The sequence below is a fragment of the Danio rerio genome, chromosome 7, assembly GCF_049306965.1.
Source record: "Danio rerio strain Tuebingen ecotype United States chromosome 7, GRCz12tu, whole genome shotgun sequence".
Classification (NCBI taxonomy): Eukaryota; Metazoa; Chordata; class Actinopteri; order Cypriniformes; family Danionidae; genus Danio; species Danio rerio.
In genome coordinates, this window is record NC_133182.1 from 9,715,842 (window position 1) to 9,737,656 (window position 21,815).

Below are 21,815 nucleotides of genomic sequence, written 5' to 3' on the forward strand. Positions count from 1 at the left end.
TAAATATTTCTGGGCCATCATAGCCCAAAGTTGGGTCAAGTATGAACAAACCCAACACTGCTTTTATATATTTATTTATATATTTCTTTAGTGCTGGGCAAATTAATAAGTGATTAATTGCAACCAAAATAAAAGTTTGTTTTGACATATTTGAGAAAAAATGTTGATTTTTAGATATACAATATTTGTGGATACGGAACAAACTATGCATAAATTTAAATATCTATAGAAACAAATTTTGTATAGTTTTGTTTTTATGTGTGTATAACATGGTCGCCCATTGAAGGTAAGCAGGGCTGTGCCTGGTCAGAACCTGGATGCGAGACCACATGGAAAAGCCAGGTTGCTGCCGGAAGTGGTGTTAGTAAGACCAGAAGGGGCCGCTCAATCTGGGGTCTGTGTGGGTCCTAATGCCCCAGTATAGTGATGGGCACTCTAAACACGGTCTTTCTAATTAGACATTAAATCGAGATCCTGACTCTCTGGTTGTTAAAAATCCCAGGATGTCATTTGAAAAGAGTAGGGGTTTATTATCATAATTGTTTTTATCACTTTGTCTCCTCTCCACCAATCAGCTGGTGTGTGGTCTGGTGCAATATGGCTGCCGTCATGTCATCCAGGTGGATGCTGCACACTGGTGGTGGATGAGGAGATTCCCTCCAAAAATGCGTAAAGCATTTTGAGTGTCCAGAAAATTGCTATGTAAATGTGAGAAATTGTTTTTATTATTATTATTTTGGATAGGTTAAGTGTGCCGACATTAAGCACCATGGTGCTCACGGTGTCCAAAGTTCGATTCCTGGCTTGAGATCCTATGCTGAACTTTCCCCTTTCTCCGCTCTCAGTGCTTTCCTGTCTGTTCTCCTCTATCCTATCCCAACAAAAGGTAAAACCCTATAAAATAATAGTAATACAAATTCTATTACTGTTTGATAGAATAACAGCTATACCTGAACTGGGCTATAAACCAGCTGGAAAGATTTTCTGAATAAAGAACGAGTCTCTTATCTGCTGAATCAGAGACACAATCGGCCGCATTATGCAAAACCACAAGAGCACAGGGCAGGTTATCTACAAGACAAGCACTGTCAATGTCAATGCAATCGCTGGTAGACTAAATCTGTTAAATAAGTGCCATCACACAATGAGTCGCTCAGCGAGAGCTGAAATAATAGCTGAGACTATAAAACAGCAGTGAGCGAGCCAAGCTTTTTGCATGTTGGGTCATCGGTCTGACTCTTTTATTGCGATTCATCACTGTCGTCTGCATATGCTCATACTTAATATGTCAAACAAGCACGTATTTGATTTTTCTGGGTCGTCTTTTGAGGGCAAAATGTGATTTTTCAAGTGGATCAAAGAGCCAGAGCTATTAAATCCGAACAAGTGTCTGCAAATCAACTTTACATTTTCTTATTCATACAATATGTAAATAATTGTCAAGAGAACTTAAAAGTCTTCTGTGCTCTTTGACTGTTTGTAACTTCATAAATGATTTCAAGGATTCATAAACATATGCAAATCACAATTTTTAATAATTATGTTGCGTGGGTGTTGAGATCCCGATCTTTTGATAATTAATCGTGCAGCTTATACTAAATGCATTAATGCAGGCTGAACAAGTAGTGACAGAAAACACCTTTAATAACCTAAGAAACCCACCACATCCTGAATAACCCACCATGACTTCTTCTGTCATCATACTTTACATTGAATGATGCGAGAGGCAATCTCTATGCGAGCATTACAAATTTAGGATTAATCTACCAGTAAAATAAAATATTAATCCATGCCAGGATACGTGCGTTCCGAACCATGGTTTGTGATCCGTACGAATACCGGATCAACTGTTATCCATTACACCCCTAACAAATATATTATGGAAATATTCAGGATACATTTTTTTTTCTTTTCAACTATTTAAGCATATACACACACCGGCCACTTTATTAGGTACACCTCACTGGTACTGGGTTGGACCCACTTTTGCCCTCAGAACTGCCCTAATCCTTCATGGCATAGATTTACCAAGGTGCTGGAAATATTACTCAGGGATTTTGCTCCATACTGAGATGATAGCATCACACAGTTGCTGCAGATTTGTCGGCTGCACATCCATGATGGGAATCTCCCGTTCCACCACATCCCAAAGCTGCTCTATAGGATTGACATATGATGACTGTGGAGGCCATTTGAGTACAGTGAACTCACTATCATGTTCAAGAAACCCGTCTGACATGATTCACGCTTTATGACATGGCGTGCTATCCTGCTGGAAGTAGCCATCAGAGGATGGGTACACTGTGGTCATAAAGGGATGGACATGGTCAGCAACAATACTCAGGTAGGCTGTGGGGTTGACACGATGCTCAGTTGGTACTAATGGACCCAAAGTGTGCCAAGAAAATATCCCCCCAAACCATTACACCCCCACCACCAGCCTGAACCGTTGATACAAGGCAGGATGGATCCATGCTTTCATGTTGGTGACGCCAAATTCTGACCCAACCATCCAAATGTCGCAGCAGAAATTGAGACTCATCAGATCAGGCAACATATCTCCAATCTTCTATTGTCCAATTTTGGTGAGCCTGTGTGAATTGTAGCCTCAGTTTCCTGTTCTTAGCTGACAGGAGTGGCACCCGGTGTGGTCTTCTGCTGCTGTAGCCCATCCGCCTCAAGGTTGGACGTGTTGTGTGTTCAGAGATGCTCTTCTGCAGACCTCGGATGTAACGAGTGCTTATTTGAGTTACTGTTGCCTTTCTATCAGCTGGAACCAGTCTCCTCTGACCACTGGCATCAACAAGGCATTTGCGCCCATAGAACTGCCGCTCACTGGATATTTTCTCTTTTTCGGACCATCCTCTGTTAACCCTAGATTTGGTTGTGCCTGAAAAATGTCCTCCCCATTGTGATGCTCGGTTTAAACTGCAGCAGATCGTCTTGACCACGTCTACATGCCTAAATGCATTGAGTTGCTGCCATGTGATTGGCTGATTAGAAATTTGCATTAACGAACAGTTGGAGAGGTGTACCTAATAAAGTGGCCGGTTACTGTATGCTTTATCATATATCAGCATGTCTTCAAAGGCATAACGCAGTTTTTTTTTTTTTTTTCATTGAATCTCATTGTGCTTCATGGCATCACACTGCTGTTATTAATCCTCCACATCTGCGGTCCCCTGTCGCCCCCCTCTTTTTTCCTCTCTCTGTTAATGAGAGTCGACCTTCTATAGTCTCATTCCCCCGATGCACCTGTACGCTGCTCTTAAAACGCAGGGCTTTACATTACACCGCTGCTCCAGCACAAAGGCCGGCAGTGTGTGGCGCGGGCGGGTCTCGAGCTCTCCGGTCGCGGCTTTTATTTGCACGGCCCGGAGGGAGGGAACGACTCTCTTCTGGCCTTTCACTCTGTTCTGCACCGCCACGTCCTGCATGAGCTGCAGTCTGGCCTTTCAGCGGCTAAATGAAGACCTGATAAAAAAAAACGGCACCGGAACAGACGGGTGCATGGAGGGGAAAGAAAAACGGGCTTTTGTGCTTCCATGGGCCGAGACGGAAGCACAAATTCGGTGGTGTGTGGCACAAATGCCAATGCTGGACGGTGTATAAGTGTAATCTTTTAACAACTGTATTAATCCTTGTGTATTGTTTAGATTGACTACACTTTCATTATGTTGGTGGCTGTTTTTGCCCCATTGACTTCCATTATAACGGCATGTTTTGATTGCCCGTATTCCTACAGGTGGTTTTGGTATTATTCACCAAGGTTTAGGTGTTCATGGAAAAGATGGGGTTTTAGTTGTCGTTTAAAGGATGCCAGTAAATCCGCAGTCCATATGGGAATGAGAAGATCATTCCACCGGCGAGGAACACGGAATGAAAAGGTTTTGGAAAGTGACTTACAGCCTCAAGTTGGTGCTCCAACCCTGATCAGAGGCTCCTGGAGAGGATGTTAGCCTTCAGGAGCAGGTGGAGGTAAGCAGGTGCAGTGCCAGTAGCTGTCCTGTAAGCAAGCATCAGTGATTTGAACGTGATCAGAGCTCCAACCTGTAACCAATGCAGAGAGATAAAGAGAGATGTTACATTGGCTCCAGTAGACGTATTTCAGCTGTCCCGCCAGTGTTAGAAAGGCTTTTACAGGGCCATGCCAACAGTCCAGAAGCTTGAGTAGTGAGGCCGAAATCATGTCGCATTTTCACTGTCAGGCTAATAGCTTGCAGAGCAGCACACTATCTCTGAACGTGCAAGCTTCATGCACAAACACACCTATTAAACTTGACAAAAACTATGGACAAGTGAAAGTTTGTGGCTGCTGTGTCTTTATTATAGTGTTAAAGATTGTTACGCGTGAAACATCAAGGAGAACACAGCAACGAATTAACACTTATTAAGTTAAATCTACTTTATTAGCCTTACATTTAAAAGGAAACATAAGGGCGATCTTATTCAAAAAAAAAAAAAAAAACGATTTACATATATTGATGACAAAAAAAGGCTTAAAACGTCAGTGTGACATATGCAGTGAGGTGCTCTCACAAGAGAGCATAAAACCTTCTAAACTAAAACGACATTTAGAAAACAAACATCCCAGTTACAAGGACAAACCTGTGGACTATTTTCAAAGACGACTCCAAAAGCTGAGGGCATCCCGAAAGTGCCTGACATCTTCATGTTCAAAACAAGAACAGACAGTCCACGCATCGTAATGTGTAGCTCACCGTTTAGCAAAGGCCAAGAAAGCCCACACAATAGCAGAAGAGCAAATAACTGGTGATTATTATAAAAATGGTTATGATTATTTTAATCTTTTTACTTTCATTTGCTGGTTTGTTCTGTTCAACAGGATCAGTGTTAATGTTTTATTAACAGTTCAGTTTAGTTAATGGTAACTCAACTTTTCCTTACCCTAACCACTGTTTACAGTATTTGACGTTTTTCCTATAATTTTTCTATAATTTGATACATTTTGTTAAATGACAGAGATAAAGTATTGTTTATTTGTAAGTCTTGGTAAATGTCTTATGTTTTATCTGTCACTACTTGTGTATGTTAACAAATAAATACAAATGAATTATAATTCCTAAAAAATTGTATTATAGTTCCTAAAAATTTGGGTCGCGGCATGATGACCAGGTAAAAATGTGGGTCCCATGGCTAAACCAGTTGAGAACCCCTGTTTTACAGCATTGATAATATAGTCGCTTAAATAGAACTGTGCATTCGTTTAGTTGTTCAAGTGAAAAAGGAGCTGAAAACAAGCAATGTACGAGGATCAGAGAGCACAAGTGAAAATGAAAAGTCACACGTTGTTTTGGTTACGTAAAGTGTAATGTAAACAGATGACAGGATATTTCTGTTTTTAGCACTGCTTTATTCTGATCTGATTTTTGTTTAGTTCAATAACGCAACATAAGTAAAGGTGCTCTACCACCTAACCAGCTTTACTGAGGTGCAGTTTGGTTAATATTTAGGGGCCAAGCAACGTAGGTGCGGAGGCACCTATTGGTTTCGTTAGTGTTCCTATTATTATTATTATTCTTCCGCCGGATTTGAATGGCAGCCCATATAGGCATATGCGGGAAAGTTGTAATAACTTGGCACAATGGTAAAGGACTGTGTTAACATTAATCAGACCAAATATGAAGTCTCAAAATCAAACTCTCTATGAGAGTCATGAATTTTTTCGCGCTATTTAAAATTTTTCTAAAAACCTATTTGATCGAACTAGTCCTAGGCCGTTTCTCCAATTTTCACCAAAATTAAATCACATGATCTACAGACCATGTCAACCAAAAGTTATGGAATTCAAGTTGATTAGACCAACCATTTTCGTTTAACTTACGATCAAATTTAACATAGAACTTGCAAAAATGGACTTGAGGCGATATCTCTGTAACGCATTTACCGATTCACACCAAACTTGGTGTGTGTTATGACAACTAGGGTCTGAGGTTATATGCGGAGTTTCGGCGCACTGCCCCCTAGTGGTCCGGAGATACAAAAAAAACATGCTTTTTTTGGTTTATAACGTCTCAACCTTTTGTCTGAAACTCATAAAACTGGTCTTATTACATCTGGCAGAGCATGTCGAGTCAAATGATGTCTGATTTTCACAGGTCAGCCATTTTGGGTGTTGCCCATTTCGATTTTTGGCCAAAAACGCTATATTTTACCAACATATCCACATATCATTACAAAACATGGTATGATTCAACCCCATGCCCTGAAAGTACTCAAAAACTTCTGGAACAGCGCCACCTTGTGGCCAAAAGTGCTTGGCCCCCTTAATTGCTGCTTGCAGCTATATTTACACATTTGTTCATTTTTGAACAGTGACAGTTTGTCTGAGAAAATGTCTTACCGAAATGTGAATATTCCATACAAGCTACAGCTGATCGGTCAATTCTTGTCACGTGACTTGCGGTGCGCTTGCACTAAAGAACCCCGGGCTGCGAGCGCACCGCAAATCACGGCGCGCACCTCCATTGGAAATAGCAAACTTGTGCAAACTCCTGAAATACGCGATATGCGAACGCCCCCTAAAAAGCCGTCATCATTTGAAATCTTTGTTGACAAGTGGGTTGCGGATCTTTTACAGCATTTCGTTGCATTGTACTTGTACATTTGTAATGACAATAAAACTGAATCCATTCCTTGGCAGTTCGCGGGTCGTTCACTCAGCCTTTTCCCCTTAGCAAAGAAACTTTCTAAAGACGTCCTTTTCTTACTCATTTTGCTGCTTGTGGGTAAATTTTTTTTGCGTGCAAGTGACCGAGACGCAAGCAAGATAATATGGTCATTTTTCAAAATAAAAGATCATTCAGACTCAAATAATAATTAAAACGGAAATAATTAATGATTTCTTCTGCGGCCCGGTACCAATTGATCCACGAAGCGGTGGTTAAGGACCACTGAGCTAGGGGATAAAATTAACCAAGGCGACATGATCATTCTCCTAATAGTCCACTGCTAAGATTTTATTTTAATATGACGCGACCCCCTACAAAGCTCGCTGAGGCCCCCGGAGACCCCCCTGTTGGGAAACGCGTTTTTACAGCATTCATAATATAGTCGCTTAAATAGATCTGGGCATTCATAAGGAGCTGAAAACAAGCGATGCACGAGGATCAGTGAACACAATTAAAAATGAGAAGTCACTCGTTTTGGTAACGTAAATGTAAGTGTAATCTAAAAAGATGACCCAATATTTCTGTTTTTAGCTCTGCTTTTTATTCTGATCTGATTTCTATTTAGTTTAATAACACAACTCTTCCGCCTAACCAGCTTTTCTGAGGTGAAATTTGTTTATATTTACACATTGAACAGTGACAGCCTGTGACACAGTTTTGGGAAACTAATTCCTGCACCCGCTGGCCTATCAACAACTATGCTTGATAAAGTGCATGTCTCCATAGAGTTTTCTAACTAGTGAATGACATGATCTAGGGCAGTGATTCTCAAACTGTGGTACGTGTACCACTAGTGGTACGCGGATTTCCTTCTAGTGGTACACGGAGGAATGAAATATGTCATGTACATGCTAGATACATTTCAAAAATTATCAAAAATGATGTATATAATATGCCATATATGACAAATAGCCTATATTTCTGAGGTAATCTGCCACATTTTTTAACTGTGCAGAGTTGTAGCTGCTTTACTGTGCCTACTACGCTTCTGTATTTCAATACTGCTCATTTTGGTGGTACTTGGAGAGAGAATTTTTTTCTGAGACGGTATTTGATGAAAAAAGTTTGAGAACCACTAATCTAGGGTTATATCTAATCGGTGCGCGTTCGCGAGTTCATAACTTAGAGAGGCGTTGCTTTGGACAGAAGGGGAGGGTCGTACAATTTCTAAGCTGTTATGCTAATGCTAGCATTCTGGCAGATCACCTACAGCACCTTTAAGGGGGGGTAATAATATTGACCTGAAAATAGTTTTAAAAAAAATTAAAACTGCTTTTATTCTAGCAAATAAGACTTTCTCCAGAAGAAAAAAATATTAAAGGAAATACTGTTAAACAATTCCTTGCTCGCAACATCATTTGGGATCACAGGAGGGCTAATAATTTTGACTTCAACTGTAATGACACTTATCAGTCTTTGTTCAAATGGCCTTTAGACATCAGCAATGAACTTTACAGTAATCCTACACACTTAGCGATAACGCCAATGGCAGATCAGAGCTGAATTCGCCTTTTGCATACATTTCCCTGTGTCTGTCCATCCGACCCGCACATTCAAATGTCCATCTCTTCCGCCCAGATTGAAACCCACAGACGCGGAGTTTCCCTCAAGGAAGAGCCCAGGACACCAGCCATCCAACAATACACCCATTGTTCTGCGTGTCTGCAAGGAAACGCGGCCTACAGAGAGATGCCATTGTTTTATTGTGTAATGTTACCTGTGATTCGATAAATGATAGCGGCCCTGTGTTTCTTTTTTTTTGTGTGTCGTAGGAATGCACAAATATATCAGTCGCCGGCGCTTTCTTAGGTCAGCGTTCTGGCACAGGCTTCGCTCACACGGGTTCACGAGAAGCAGGAAAGCAGAAACCATCTTATTGAAGGATGACATTCCTGGGAAAGCAGAGAAAGAAAGAGAGAGAGAGAGAGAGAGATCACTTTTCAGCAAAACATCAGCCTTCCTTAAGTAAATAATACATGTGGAATAAGTCGCGAGACGCTGCCAGGTGTTGTCATGTAAGGTGGTGCCGTGTGGAGAAATCTACTGAGGTGATCATGTGCCACTGGATGAGCTTCTCTCTCGGGATTTGCAAGGGCTTGGATTGAATATAGAGAGAAAAAAAAGTGAGCGCAAAGGGGAAATGTAAACCGATAGCCTTGCGGTCATGTGTTTTGCTAACTTTTTACAATAAGCTTGATATTAGTTCATGTATTTAACATTTATTGCAGTATTTCATCATCTTTTTTTCAGCTTAAAGAAATTAACTAAGGATTTTAATAAAGCATTAGTGACTGTTGAACCATGATTAATAAGTGCTGTATGAGTATTCATGATTAGCTTTTCTTACCGATTGAATATACACTCACCGGCCACTTTATTAGGTACAACTATCCAACTGCTCATTAACACAAATTTCTAATCAGCCAATCACATTGCGGCAACTCAATGCATTTAGGCATGTAGACATGCTCAAGACGATCTGCTGCAGTTCAAACCGAGCATCAGAATGGGGAGGAAAGGGGATTTAAGTGACTTTGAATGTGGCATGGTTGTTTGCGCCAGACGGGCTGGTCAGAGTATTTCAGAAACTGCTGATCTACTGGGATTTTCACGCACAACCATCTCTAGGTTTATATTCAGAAATATCCAAATATTAAATGTGTAATCATTAAAATAGTTCAAGTTCTATTTATTTATATAGCACGTTTCCAACTGCCACAGGGCTGCACACAGTGCTTTACAGAGAGAAAATAAACACGATACGAGCATAAAACTGTAAAAACAGCAATAAGCAGATAATAGGGAGGAACCTAGAAAAATTATCAATAAAAGAGCAAAAATAAAAATAAAAAATAGTAATAATAATAATCAAATATTTTTTCCTAATTAAAAGATGCTACAACAGTTGACCAACACTAAACACGATAGAGAAACATGACCGTTTTGATCTCCCTCCCCACTCTCCCCCCCTTCTGAAAGGGAAGGACTTATGCTTCAAAAATACCTAGAAAATAAAAGCGTCTTTAATTAGGACTTAAAAATAGGCAGCGGCGAAGCCTTTTTTTTTTTTAGCTCTAATGGCAGAGAGTTCCAGAGGCGAGGACCTGCTATGGCAAAAGCACGTTCGCCCCTACTTTTGAGGTGGGCCTTTGGAACTATTAATAAAAATAGCCAACTTCACACTATGGAAAGTTGAATAAGCTGGTCAGCTTGTGGTTTGCCTAATAAATGACAGCAGGCAGGCGCAGTTTTTTTAATTTAAAACTTTAACAGATTCCTTTTTTTTCATGATGTATGTGATACATTTGTATTTTAAAAAATATTAAGTATAAATGAGTATATATTTTGTATATTTCTTCATTCTTAATCTTTAGGAAATGTTTTGGTGCATTAAAATTGTAGCTATGATGATCACACAAGCTAATCCAGAAAAAATAGTGCTTAAAATTTCCCCAAAATGCTGCATTTAAAGCTCAAATGAAAAGAAAATGAGGCGAATATCTGCAAAAAGGTCCACTTTTTGAAAAACAAGAACCACCTTTTTCACCAGGCTGGCTATGGGCCTGTAAATATAAAAAACAACCTGTTTAAATCATAAAAAATGTCATTACATACCTGAATAGAAAGTGAGCGTCCATAGCGTCAAGTAATATCAAAGTATTTATGATGACAGCTGAAAAAGAAAAACATTTCAAACACGCAACAAAAAAAAAAGTATGTTACAAAAATTCGAAAGCTTTTATTAAACGTTGCATCTTACCTGAAGAAGAAACCTTTAATAAAAAAAACCCTGAAGCATGTTATTTATTTTTAAACAGCAAGTTTCTTGCATTAGAAGTAAAGACAAAGCAAAACCACGAGTCAATAACAAACAACCAATTCAGCATATTTAGCATACATTTTATTACAAAGTCATCAAACTCTAGAAAAAATGGATGCGAATCGACGAACACGGCACAATTACTGCTTAAAGTACAGCAATAATAAGACTGTGGAAAAATAAAAATAACAAACAGGGACATTATGAGGTCCGTTTATTCGCACAAATGTACATGTGAAACTCGGCAAACAGCAGATTATATACATTCAGTAGTTGAAGCTGTGGAAGACTTCAGTTTAGTGAAGACAGATCTCCAATCAGTCCTGCTTTCTGAATACATTACGGTAACGCGCAGCCATTCGGAGTCTCCCAAAACACAGCAAACGTAACCTGAATCAAAGCTAAATGATGCTGTGGTCGCTTTAATGCACTTGAGTTGTGTTCATGATGTGGTGAAATGCTAGAGTCACGGACGGCAAAATACAGCCTGCTAGTGTTCAACAGTCGAGTTTAGTCTCTCCTACAAAACTGGCTGGAGCTTTCCAGGGGAAAACAATGGATAAAAAAAGGCTGAAAAATGTATAAACTAAGCAAAGTGGTAGATTAAATAGCTAATTTAAAGGGACAGTTCACCCAAAATAGTTCCTACATTATTTATTTTTAAACCTTTTTTGTCTGTTTGAGAAAGAAGACAGTTTAAAAAATGTTGGAAATCTGCAAACATTGACTTCCATAGTATTTTATTATTATTATAGAAATCAATGGTACTAATATTAAGACTGCAAATGTATAAACTGAACAGTGTTAAAGTAACTCATTAATTTAAAGAGATAGTTCACCCACATTATTTAATAACCTATGAGTTTTTCTTCATCTGTTGGACAAAAAAAAAAAAAGATTGTTTGAAAAATGCTGGAAACATGTAACCATTGAATTCCATAGCATTTTTTTATTACAGAAATCAACGGTTCTAATATTAGTATAGTCATTTGTCCTAATAATTTAAAGGGATAGTTGCAAATTCTGTCATTTTTTACTGCACTATTTTCAAACCGCTGAGTTTTGATTTATTCTGCTGGACCAAAAAGAAGATTGTTTGAAGAATGTTGGAATCCTGTAACGATTGACTTCCATAGTATTTGTTTTTATTATAGATATCAGTGGTTTTAATACTTTACAAATATATAGTTGTAAAATCAGTCTCCCCAACAAAACAGGATGGAAAAATGTAGAAATCTAAATGTTATTTGACTGAAAAAACATAAAATAAATAAAGTGGTAAATTAAGTAATTTATTTAAAGGTATAGTTCGCCCAAAGCAGAAATTCAATCATTATTTACTACACTACTTTCAATCTTATGAGTTCTTTTTTATTCTGTTGGACAAAAAAGAGGATTGTTTGAATAATGTTGGAAACCTGTAACCATTGACTTCCATAGTACTTTTTTATGATAGAAATTAATGATTCTAATGTTTTTCCAAATATACTGTGTGTATATATATTCAGACTCCACTACAAAACTGGATTGGCTTCCATAGCATTATTTTTTTAATTATAGCAATCAATAGTTGTGATATTTGACAAATATATAGTTGTGAGTTCAGTCTCTCTTACAAAACTCAATGGAAAAAAGTAAAGATCAAAATGTTATCTGACTGAAAAATTTACAAACTAAAGAAATTGTTAAATTAACTAATTAATTTAAAGGGATAGTTCAGCCATATTATTTACTACATAATTTTGAAAACTATTAAGTTGTTTTTCCTTTTGTTAAAAGAACAAAAAAAAAAAAAAAAAAACAGATTGTTTGAAAAATGTTGGAAATCTGCAACCATTGACTTCCATAGTATTTCTTTAGTTATAGAAGTCATAGTTCTAATGTTTTTCAAAATAAATAAATAAATAAATCAAATGTAAGTGGTAGATTATCTCCCAAAGTTGAAAAGTTTTTTTTTACTTTTTTTTTTTCCTGTTGGACGAAAAAAAATTTTTTTTTTAAATGTTGGAAACCTGTAACCATTGGCTTCCATACTATTTATTTATGTTTTTAATTGCAGAAGTCAATGGTTATAATATATGCATATATACACACATTCTTGTGATTTCAGTATCTCCTGCTAAGATGGATGAAAAGTGTAAAAATTAAGATGTCACCTGACTTAAAAATGTATAAACCGAATAAAGTGTTATATCAGCATTGACTAATATAATGACATTTATATTTTTAAAATTATTTATTCACCCTTTACTTGTTTTAAACCTGGAGTTTTCTTTGTTTGTTAGACATAAGATATTTTAAAGAATGTTGGAAAACTGTGTTTGCTACATTATTTACAAACCTATGAGTTTTTTCCTTCTGTTGAACAAAACGAAGATTGTTTGAAAAACGTTTAAAACCTGTAATCATTGACTTTCATAATATTATTATTTTTTTAAATAAAGAATTTAATGGTTCTAATATTTTTCCAAACATATATTTTAGTGTCCAACAGTATAAACAAACTCATAAAGGGTTGAAACTATTTGAATGTCAGAAAATTTTCTTTTTGGGGGGGGGGGGGGGGGTGGGGGGGGGGAGATTGAGCTTTCCCCTTTAATGCTATGCAGAAGTATTTATCAAATGTTCACATTTTGCAAAAGAAATTAAGTGCATTTCAACTCAACATAAATAAAAAAACAAAAGAAAAAAATATGAAGTTGCTGCTTTTAAGAGATTTTCCATGCCCAAAACTAACAATGTTCTTTCTGTATAATTGAAACAAATGATGTTCAATTAAAATAGCTGTTGTATATACTTATCTGGACGCTGTTTCCACATCAAAGCCCTTGACAGTCACATGAAAAACACAAAACCACTCAACCAAAACACTTTCATAACACAAGCTTGTGGCTTAAATAGTCTAAAAATATCTGCTGTACATATAACACATTATTTACATAAAGTTTAATGATCTCCTGCGTGTGTGTACACCTATGTCTAGAACATTTTAATTTACCTTTTATCATGAAACCTAAAGGTGAGCACCTGTGATACTGAATCTCAACTTTAAAAAAAAAAAAAAAAAGTAGTGTCCAAAACAAATATTTAGTTATTAACTAAGGACAAAATGTTTGCTTTAAAAACAGAGAGCCAGCGGGGATTATTTTTTTTTGGTACGTTTTTTGTTTCTTTTATTTAGGGTTGTCATGTTACTGGAATTCGGTACCAATCAATACTGGAATTTTAAAAACGTCCATTTCCCGCAAACATTTGAGCACGTTCTTAACCATCGCTGATTTGCCATTGTGTTCACATGCTCAACAGAAATGACTGTGATTGGCCTTGAAGGTCATCAGTTCACCAAACTCACCGCATTTTAGGAAGTGTAAACACAGATACAGGGACACTGGAGTGTTTCAAAGTCACGTTGATGAGCTGATTTGTCTATAAGCTGACATACGAGCGATCCTCTGATGAATCCCGGCTTTAAACGCTCCAGTTTTTCCCTCTATCTGTGTTTACACTCAGTAAGCAGCGGTGAGTTTGGTGAACTGATGACCTTCAAGCCCAATCACAGTCATTTCTGTTGAGCATGTGAACTCAACGGCAAATCGGTGTTAAAGAACGCGCTCAACATGTTAGTGGGAAATGGACATTTTAATTTAAGTATCCATTGGTACCGAATTCCAGTATCGTGCCACCCCTTTTTGTAATATGAACAAATTGGATTAAATAACTTAATATGAAGGATGAATAAACGTTAAATCTCCAGCACACACACACAAAAAAATGGCATGCATACAAAAATATGAGTTTAAATGATCAGCAATTAGTCTAAAAGACTTTTTATCAATCGGAGAATTTAGACAATTGAAAATTTAGTTGATTTAAGGACAAAAAAAATGAAAAAAGGAGGTTTTTGGTACAAATCAAACATCATCTCACAGGTCAAGGATTTCTCCAAACATGCACGTTAAGAATTGAATCACCGTTGCCATTACAGTCGTTTCTCTGCATCATTTCCACTGGGCTTGTACAAAACGCTGCGCCTGCTCCCCGAGCTTTTTTGTTTGTGTAGAAGTGAAAAAGAGAGTTTGCATAGAGTCTTAAAGGAACCTACAGGAGGAGTCTTGTGGGCTTGTGTCAAACGTTGTCGAACCTGTGTTTAAGGTAGTCCTTCATGACCTTGGCGATGGGTAGATCTTCCAGGAGCTTCAGGCTCTGCAGGCCGATGCACTGCCGGATCTTTATCCTGCACAGATCCTGCAGTGTCCTGGGCTGCCCTGAAACATAGCAGTTATAAAGTATTATTTCTTACTTGCATAAAGTAGGTTTAGCTAAATTTTTTTCTGTGGTAATTTTGCAATATGAATACGGTTTCAGTAGATAGTTTAAATGGCTCTATTTGACGGTTTTCTGGGGTGTCTAAGAGGAAATGTCAAAGTAAAGCTGTACGCGTTGTTCATATATCATACAGGAAGCACATCTCACAAAACAGATGCTTTATACACATAAATACTCGTGTATAAATTAGGGCTGCTCGATTTTGGGAAAAATCATAATCACGATTATTTTGGTCATAATTGTAATCACGATTGTTCCAAACGATTATAAGTTGAAGTCAAAATTATTAGCGCTCCTGAGAATTAAAAAAAAAAAAACATATTTCCCAAATTATGTTTAACAAAGCAAGGAATTTTAACAGTATTTCCTCTAATATTTGTTTAATATTTGGATTTTTTGTTTTGTTTTGGCTAGAATAAAAGCAAATTTAAATATTTTGAAACCTCTTTTAAGGTCAATATTATTAGCCCCTTTAGGCACAATATATTTTTGATTGTCTGCAGAAGAAACTACTGTTATATAATGACTTGCCTAATTACCCTAATTAAGCCTTTGAATCACACTTTGAATTTGAATGTTTGTATTAAAAAAAAATCTAATAAAATATTATGAGCTGTTATCATAGCAAAGATAAAATTCATCGGTTATTAGAAATGAATGATTAAAACTATTATGTTCAGAAATCTTCTTTCCATTAAACAGAAATTGGGGGGAAAAGGTTGCTAATATTCAGGAGGGCTAATAATTCTGACTTCAACTGCATATTTTATTTTCCTCCCTGCAAAGGAAAGAGAAATAAATACAATAGAATAAAAATATTAAACAAACCGTGCTTTTAGCATCTTCACTGTAAGAAAAACACTTCAGCTACAAAAGTCTTGAGTCAAAAGCAGAGAGGGATTTTCTCGTTGTTTTATTAATCATGATAAAACGGGGCAGATGTGCTCTGTCACTTTAATGGTTTCGCTTTCAGTTGTCTTTTGATTCTCAACTCGTTTGTTTATTACAAAATGAGGGTTAATATGAATAATCACTAAACACAGCGTTTTGACAGCTATTTGAACATTAAAGCGCTCACATTAATGACTTTAGATGTGCGTGCGCTCTGCTAGTCACAATGTGCGAATGAGACCAAGTGCAGACCACATGCTTCTGACTGTCTGCGCGCCGCACACACATAAGCATGCGGTCTTTTGCGCTTTTAAGAGCAACAAGTGAGGACAACTGGACAGGGGGTGATAAATAATGGAATAATCGTTTACCTCGATTAAAGGATTTTCATAATTGTTAGAAGCCATAATCGAAATCGGATTTTCGATTAATTGCACAGCCCTAATATAAATGTTCATCACTAACCTTTCTATGAACATGATTTGATTATAACTGCAGATCAATGATGCGAAATAGCCTACTGTAACGCCTGTGATTATATAAAATAAATAAATAGATAAATACAACATGTATGAACACATACAGCCCCTTACAGTCTTCGATATGTTACCAATTACAAAAGAACTACACACAGCATACATTTAGGCCTTATTTAGGTTCAAAAACAACACGCAACATATAGCCCACAGCCAGTGCAAACCTCTCATCTGTCTCTTTAATCCTCACCAGCACATGTTGCCTCTGTTAGAAAGTAATTCCATCATTCCCAGTTCACAATAGTCCAAAAAGTGTGATAATAGTTAAACGGGGCAGTTTGTTCATGTTCCAAATATAAGTACACCCAAACGAGTATGTTGGAGAAAGAAATGTTTTGTTAAAATGCAGCAAAAAATATGGGCTATATTCGCTGAGAAATACACTTTGAATTACCATGGTTTATGAAATGTGCAATATAAATACACTTCCCTTGCCTATAAAGCAACTTCAGCCTAAAAAAAAAGGATTAAAGCTGTGCAATGCATTCTAGAAAGCCGGTGCACAGAGATGCTCAGTTTTAATGGGCCAGTTCTCAAACAATACGGCACAGACTCACACAAATGGAGCCAGCTGGAAAAAGCCACTACAAAGAGCTGAAAACGGCCATCTGCAAACCCTGTTTTCTGTCAGTCTCTCAGTGACACTTTAGTTTAGGTCAGAATTCATGCTGTATTAATTACTGGCTTATTACCTGCCTACTATTAAAATATTAACTGTTCACTAGTAATTGTAACGTATGATCTTATTCTGCATCCCTAATCCTAATCAAAACCTAAACCCAACTACTACTTTACTAACTATTGATACACAGCTCATTAGTACTTTATAAGAGTCTGCATGAACCAGAAGCTGCGACAGTTTTTTTTTTTTTCTTCATATTTTGATACAGTTCCTAGAGTAACTGAATATATAAATGAGAATACAGTGGGCGTGGCTTGTTTTTTTTTTTCTACTGCGAGCTGATTGGATGTATTAAAGAAGGCATTTCATTCAGAAACATCTGAAAAAGGATTTGGCAAAAGTTTTTACAAACTAACAGACTCCTTCACCTCACCTTTTCTGTTTGTTGTCAACACTGATGGTTGAAGGGACGTGGTTAAGTACGTAAGTAAGTAAGTGTATAAAAAGTTTTCATTTGCATGTCTTTTTTGAGGCCTGTGATGATTTTAAAAGCATAAAAAAATTGTACCATCAAATTATTTTTATTATTCTTATACTGTAGATGAATACTCTTGGGCACAATCCAAATTCTATTTTTAACCCCTATCCCTTGTCGTTGGCCCTTGAAACAGAATGTTAACGGAAAGGGCTTCAAATTTTTTTGCCCAAAAAAGTGGGACAGCACTACAACACCTGCACACGTCATCATACGTCAACGCGATCTCATGCTTCATATGAGATCAGACGATCGCAACTGCTGTAGTTATTCCAGTTGCATTATTTTTGGTATTTATCTTCAGGAAATTACTGAAAGCCACAATATAATTTTGTCATAACAATATAATGTGGAAACAAGCTCATAACTGTACTGTGCATTTACACCATGGCCATACTGAATAAGGTAAACACACAAAAACAACATTAGCGTTATAGCAGACACTGAAAAAAAGGTCATTCCCAGCCACTACACTTTTCTGACAGGGTATTCGAGTGTCAGATGTGAAATTATGTTGTAGGACTGCTATACAGGAGTTATAGATAGCAAAATTTAGTGTTTTATCATAGTTTTTTTAAGCATGGTGACACAAACGTTGTTATGAGTGTATTAAAACATGTTATAGTTTGTTGTAAAAATTCGCTATAATGACAGAAAATACTAATTTGTGAATTTTCTGACTTCCGTGTGCAGCCATTTTGCCGTTGTAGGGGGTGTATTCTGGGAAACTTTTGTACCCCTTGGTTTAAAGCGTGGTCTTGCAAAATCTTAGTTTTAAGGGCTATTTAGCACTTTCCCTTACCCCTTCGCCTTCAAGCTAAATAGAATTAGGCAGGGCCAGATTAACCAATGGGCATTATGGGCACAGGACCATATCTCTTTAGGCTATTTAGGCTAAGTGCAAATAGCGCACTATGTTGGATAAGCTAGTTAAGCGACTCACGCCCATCACTCTTTGATTGACAGACAACATAACTGAAGAGCGCGATAGACAGCAGCTTGAGTGGTGTAGCTCGTAAAGCGCATAGCAAAATATTTTGACACGATCGATCATGAACCCGGTTCGAATCCAGCGTCTGATGAACACGTTCTTTTCTTTCCCCCACTACATATCGGATTTTGCCTACTCTTCATAATGAAGGAAGACAAGTAGAAATCATTAATTAGTGTGTGTATTATAGAAGACTCAGATTCATAGAACTGGATTGGAAAGGTGTTATATCCAAATCTTATGCATTATAAGTTTGTAGAAGTTATACATAAAAAATACCCTTAAATATAACTTTTTAGTACTGCTTCAGTGAACTTGAACAAGTATATTAAAATCCATTAATTCCATTAATTAAATGAGTTTAAAGCATATTAGTAGACTCATAAAGATTATTATTTTAGTATTAATTTATTTTTAAGGTGAAGACTTTACAGTGCCATTTTACATTTGAATACACCTGAATACTGTTGCTCTCTCCAGAAATCCATGAAGCACGGTTTATTTCACTTTATTATTTGCTCCATTGTGTTTATGACTTTATGTATATAATAAATTACTTTAATTTTTATATATATATATATATATATATATATATATATATATATATATATATATATATATATATATATATATATATATATATAAAATATATATATATATATATATATATATATATATATATATATATATATATATATATATATATATATATATATATATATTTATTTATATATATATATATATAAATTAATTTACTCCCCTACAAAATAACCCCAAGTAATGACTTTGCAAATAGAGTTAAGTTATATGGTAAAATTATATCGCAGACAAAACAAATATCGCATTGTAACATTTTTTCAATATTGTGCAGTCCGAATACAGATGAAGTCAGAATTATTAGCACTCCTGTATATTATTTCCCTAATTTCTTTTTAATTTCTTTTTCATCTTGTTTAACACATTTCTAAACATAATAGTTTAAACAAGTAATTTCTAATAACTGATTTATTTAATCTCTGCCATGATGACAGTACATAATATTTGACCAGATATTTTTCAAGATACTTGTATTGTTCTGTAGACAATTGAAACACATATTGCTTAAGGGGGCTAATAATAATGAATTATTGAAAAAATTTAAAACTGCTTTTATTTTAGCTTTTAGAAAAAACATTATTGGAAATACTGTGAAAATTTCCTTGCGCTGTTAAACATCATTTGGGAAATAAAAAAATAAAAAAATTGCAGGAGGGCAAATCATTTTGACTTCAACTATACATCGCAGGACAATAAAATATCGTAATGTTAGATCTTTCCAATACCGTGCATTCCTAGTAAGTAGGTGATTTGGGACTCAAATATTCTGACATAAGTTCATACACATTTTGACTACTAAAATTCAATGCCTTTTCCAAGACTTTTCCAGAACTTTCAAGTACATTTTCATGACGTAATGGTTAATGTAATGTAATGTCTACGTACACATGGTAAATAACAAGAAAAACAATGACGTTCAAATTTAAAACAGCATATCATAGAACACGCAACAATCTATTTAGTTTACATTTGCTTTATGTAAAATTTATTTTGTTAATGCTTACAGCAAGTTTTTGGCCAAGGACGGAAAAGAAGTAAAGACAACAAACTTATATTCAAGCTACGGCTGTACAATATATTGTTTCAGCATCGATATCGTAATGTGTGCATACGCATTTGTCACATTGCAGGATAAACAATGGCATTATAGTTTAATCATAATGGAATAAAAGTTCATCACCTTCACGTATTTTTAAAGAGACAGTTTACCCAAAAATTACTTACCATTTTTATTACACCCTTCACTTGTTTCATTTTTTTTTAATGAACACAAAAAGAATATAATTAAATAACTCCTATAGTATTGAAACAAGTGAAGTGTGAGTAAATAGTGAGTGTATTTTCATCTTTGAGTCAACTGTTCCTTTAAGACCAGTGACTGTGAGAACACTTCAATATTTCAGAGTTTAAAACATCCAGCCACAAGACATTTTTGGTAACTTTGATAAAGGCTAAATAATATACAATGAAGACTCTGCAGCGTTGATTATTCAATATCTGCACCTGAATAGTGAATACTGGAAAACTAGAATTCACTTTTATCTTTACTATGTTTTATTTATCTATGCTTGTAATTTATTTGTTATTTATTATTCGAGATTCACTCCTCTACAAAATACCCCAATCAAGCCAAACAAACCTGTTAAATCATCAGGTGAAATTGTTTTCACATCGCAATATATAACACAGAAATACAAAATATGGTAATGTCAGATTTTTCCAATATCGCGCAGCCCTAATTCAAGTTTACAGATATTTGTTAACCCTCTGGGGTCTGAGGGTGTTTGGCGGCTCTGGAGAAGTTTTGACATGCACTGACATTTGTGTTGTTTTCAGTATCTTAAAAACATATTAATGGCTAAAGTGTGATAACACTGTAAACAGCACAAGTTGGGCTACAATAATACCCAAGCAGAATGTTTGTATGTGTTTGTGTTTTTGAGAAAGAAACTTTTATGCGTGGTTAGTGAAAAACAAAAAATTTAAAGTCATTGAAACAAGGCCATGAAACACACATAGAATATTTATGCACAAGACTTTTGAGAACTGGATCTTGTAGCCTAGTGTTTTTGCTTCAAAGTGATGTGAGAATCATCTTATTTACTTGCTCAAACAAAACAATATAATGAATTAAAATTAATTAAAAGTCACTTTTTGAGTGAAATTGGTTTATGTGAGAAGGCGTGATACTACCATGACTTTTCCAAAACCTTGTGGGTTTTTCTGTTTTTCCCAAAACTCTTCCAGGCCAGGAAAATGCTACGACTTTTCCAGGTTTTCCATGACCGTATTAACCCTGCATTAAAGGCTCAGTAACCTCTACTACTAGGGGTGTAACGATTTATCGATGCAAAAATGTATCGATATGCATCGTGGCGTTATGACGATTTGATTACGATATGACGTTCGTTTTCTCTTATTAGTTGAGCTGTTTGCACGTGAGCTACGTTCCACCTGCTGTCGCACGTGAGTTCAGATTGCAGCAGCAGTAATGTTAGCAGACCAAGATGAGTGGAGCTGAAATAGAGGATGGCTCATCCTCTCAAAATCAGACGTCTGGCAACATTTCGGTTGTACAGTCATTGCTTTAGACTTTTAGTCCGCTTTTTGACACGCATACTGGGTCACACATCCTAAGTTTTAAAGTCTTCACAGTGATTTACATACTTTGCACAGCGACATGGATACCTCCTAATGGTGTTGAAAGAGTCACATACTGTATTTATAAGGTACAATTCACCCTAAAATATCATTCTGTCTTCATATAATGATGTAGGCTATTGGCCGCCGCAAAATCACACAAGA

General features: G+C 36.3%; 1 protein-coding gene across 1 annotated transcript in view; it reads right to left on the reverse strand.

The window, feature by feature from the left end:
- Window positions 1-10,412: 10,412 nt before the first annotated feature.
- The window catches only part of asb7 (ankyrin repeat and SOCS box containing 7), a 30,458-nt gene continuing 19,055 nt past the window's right edge, over window positions 10,413-21,815 (reverse strand). Inside the window, 2 exon segments of the mRNA NM_214730.2 lie at window positions 10,413-14,060; window positions 14,097-14,777. Of these exon segments, the coding sequence (NP_999895.1) occupies window positions 14,638-14,777 (140 nt within the window). The 3' untranslated portion in view covers window positions 10,413-14,060; window positions 14,097-14,637.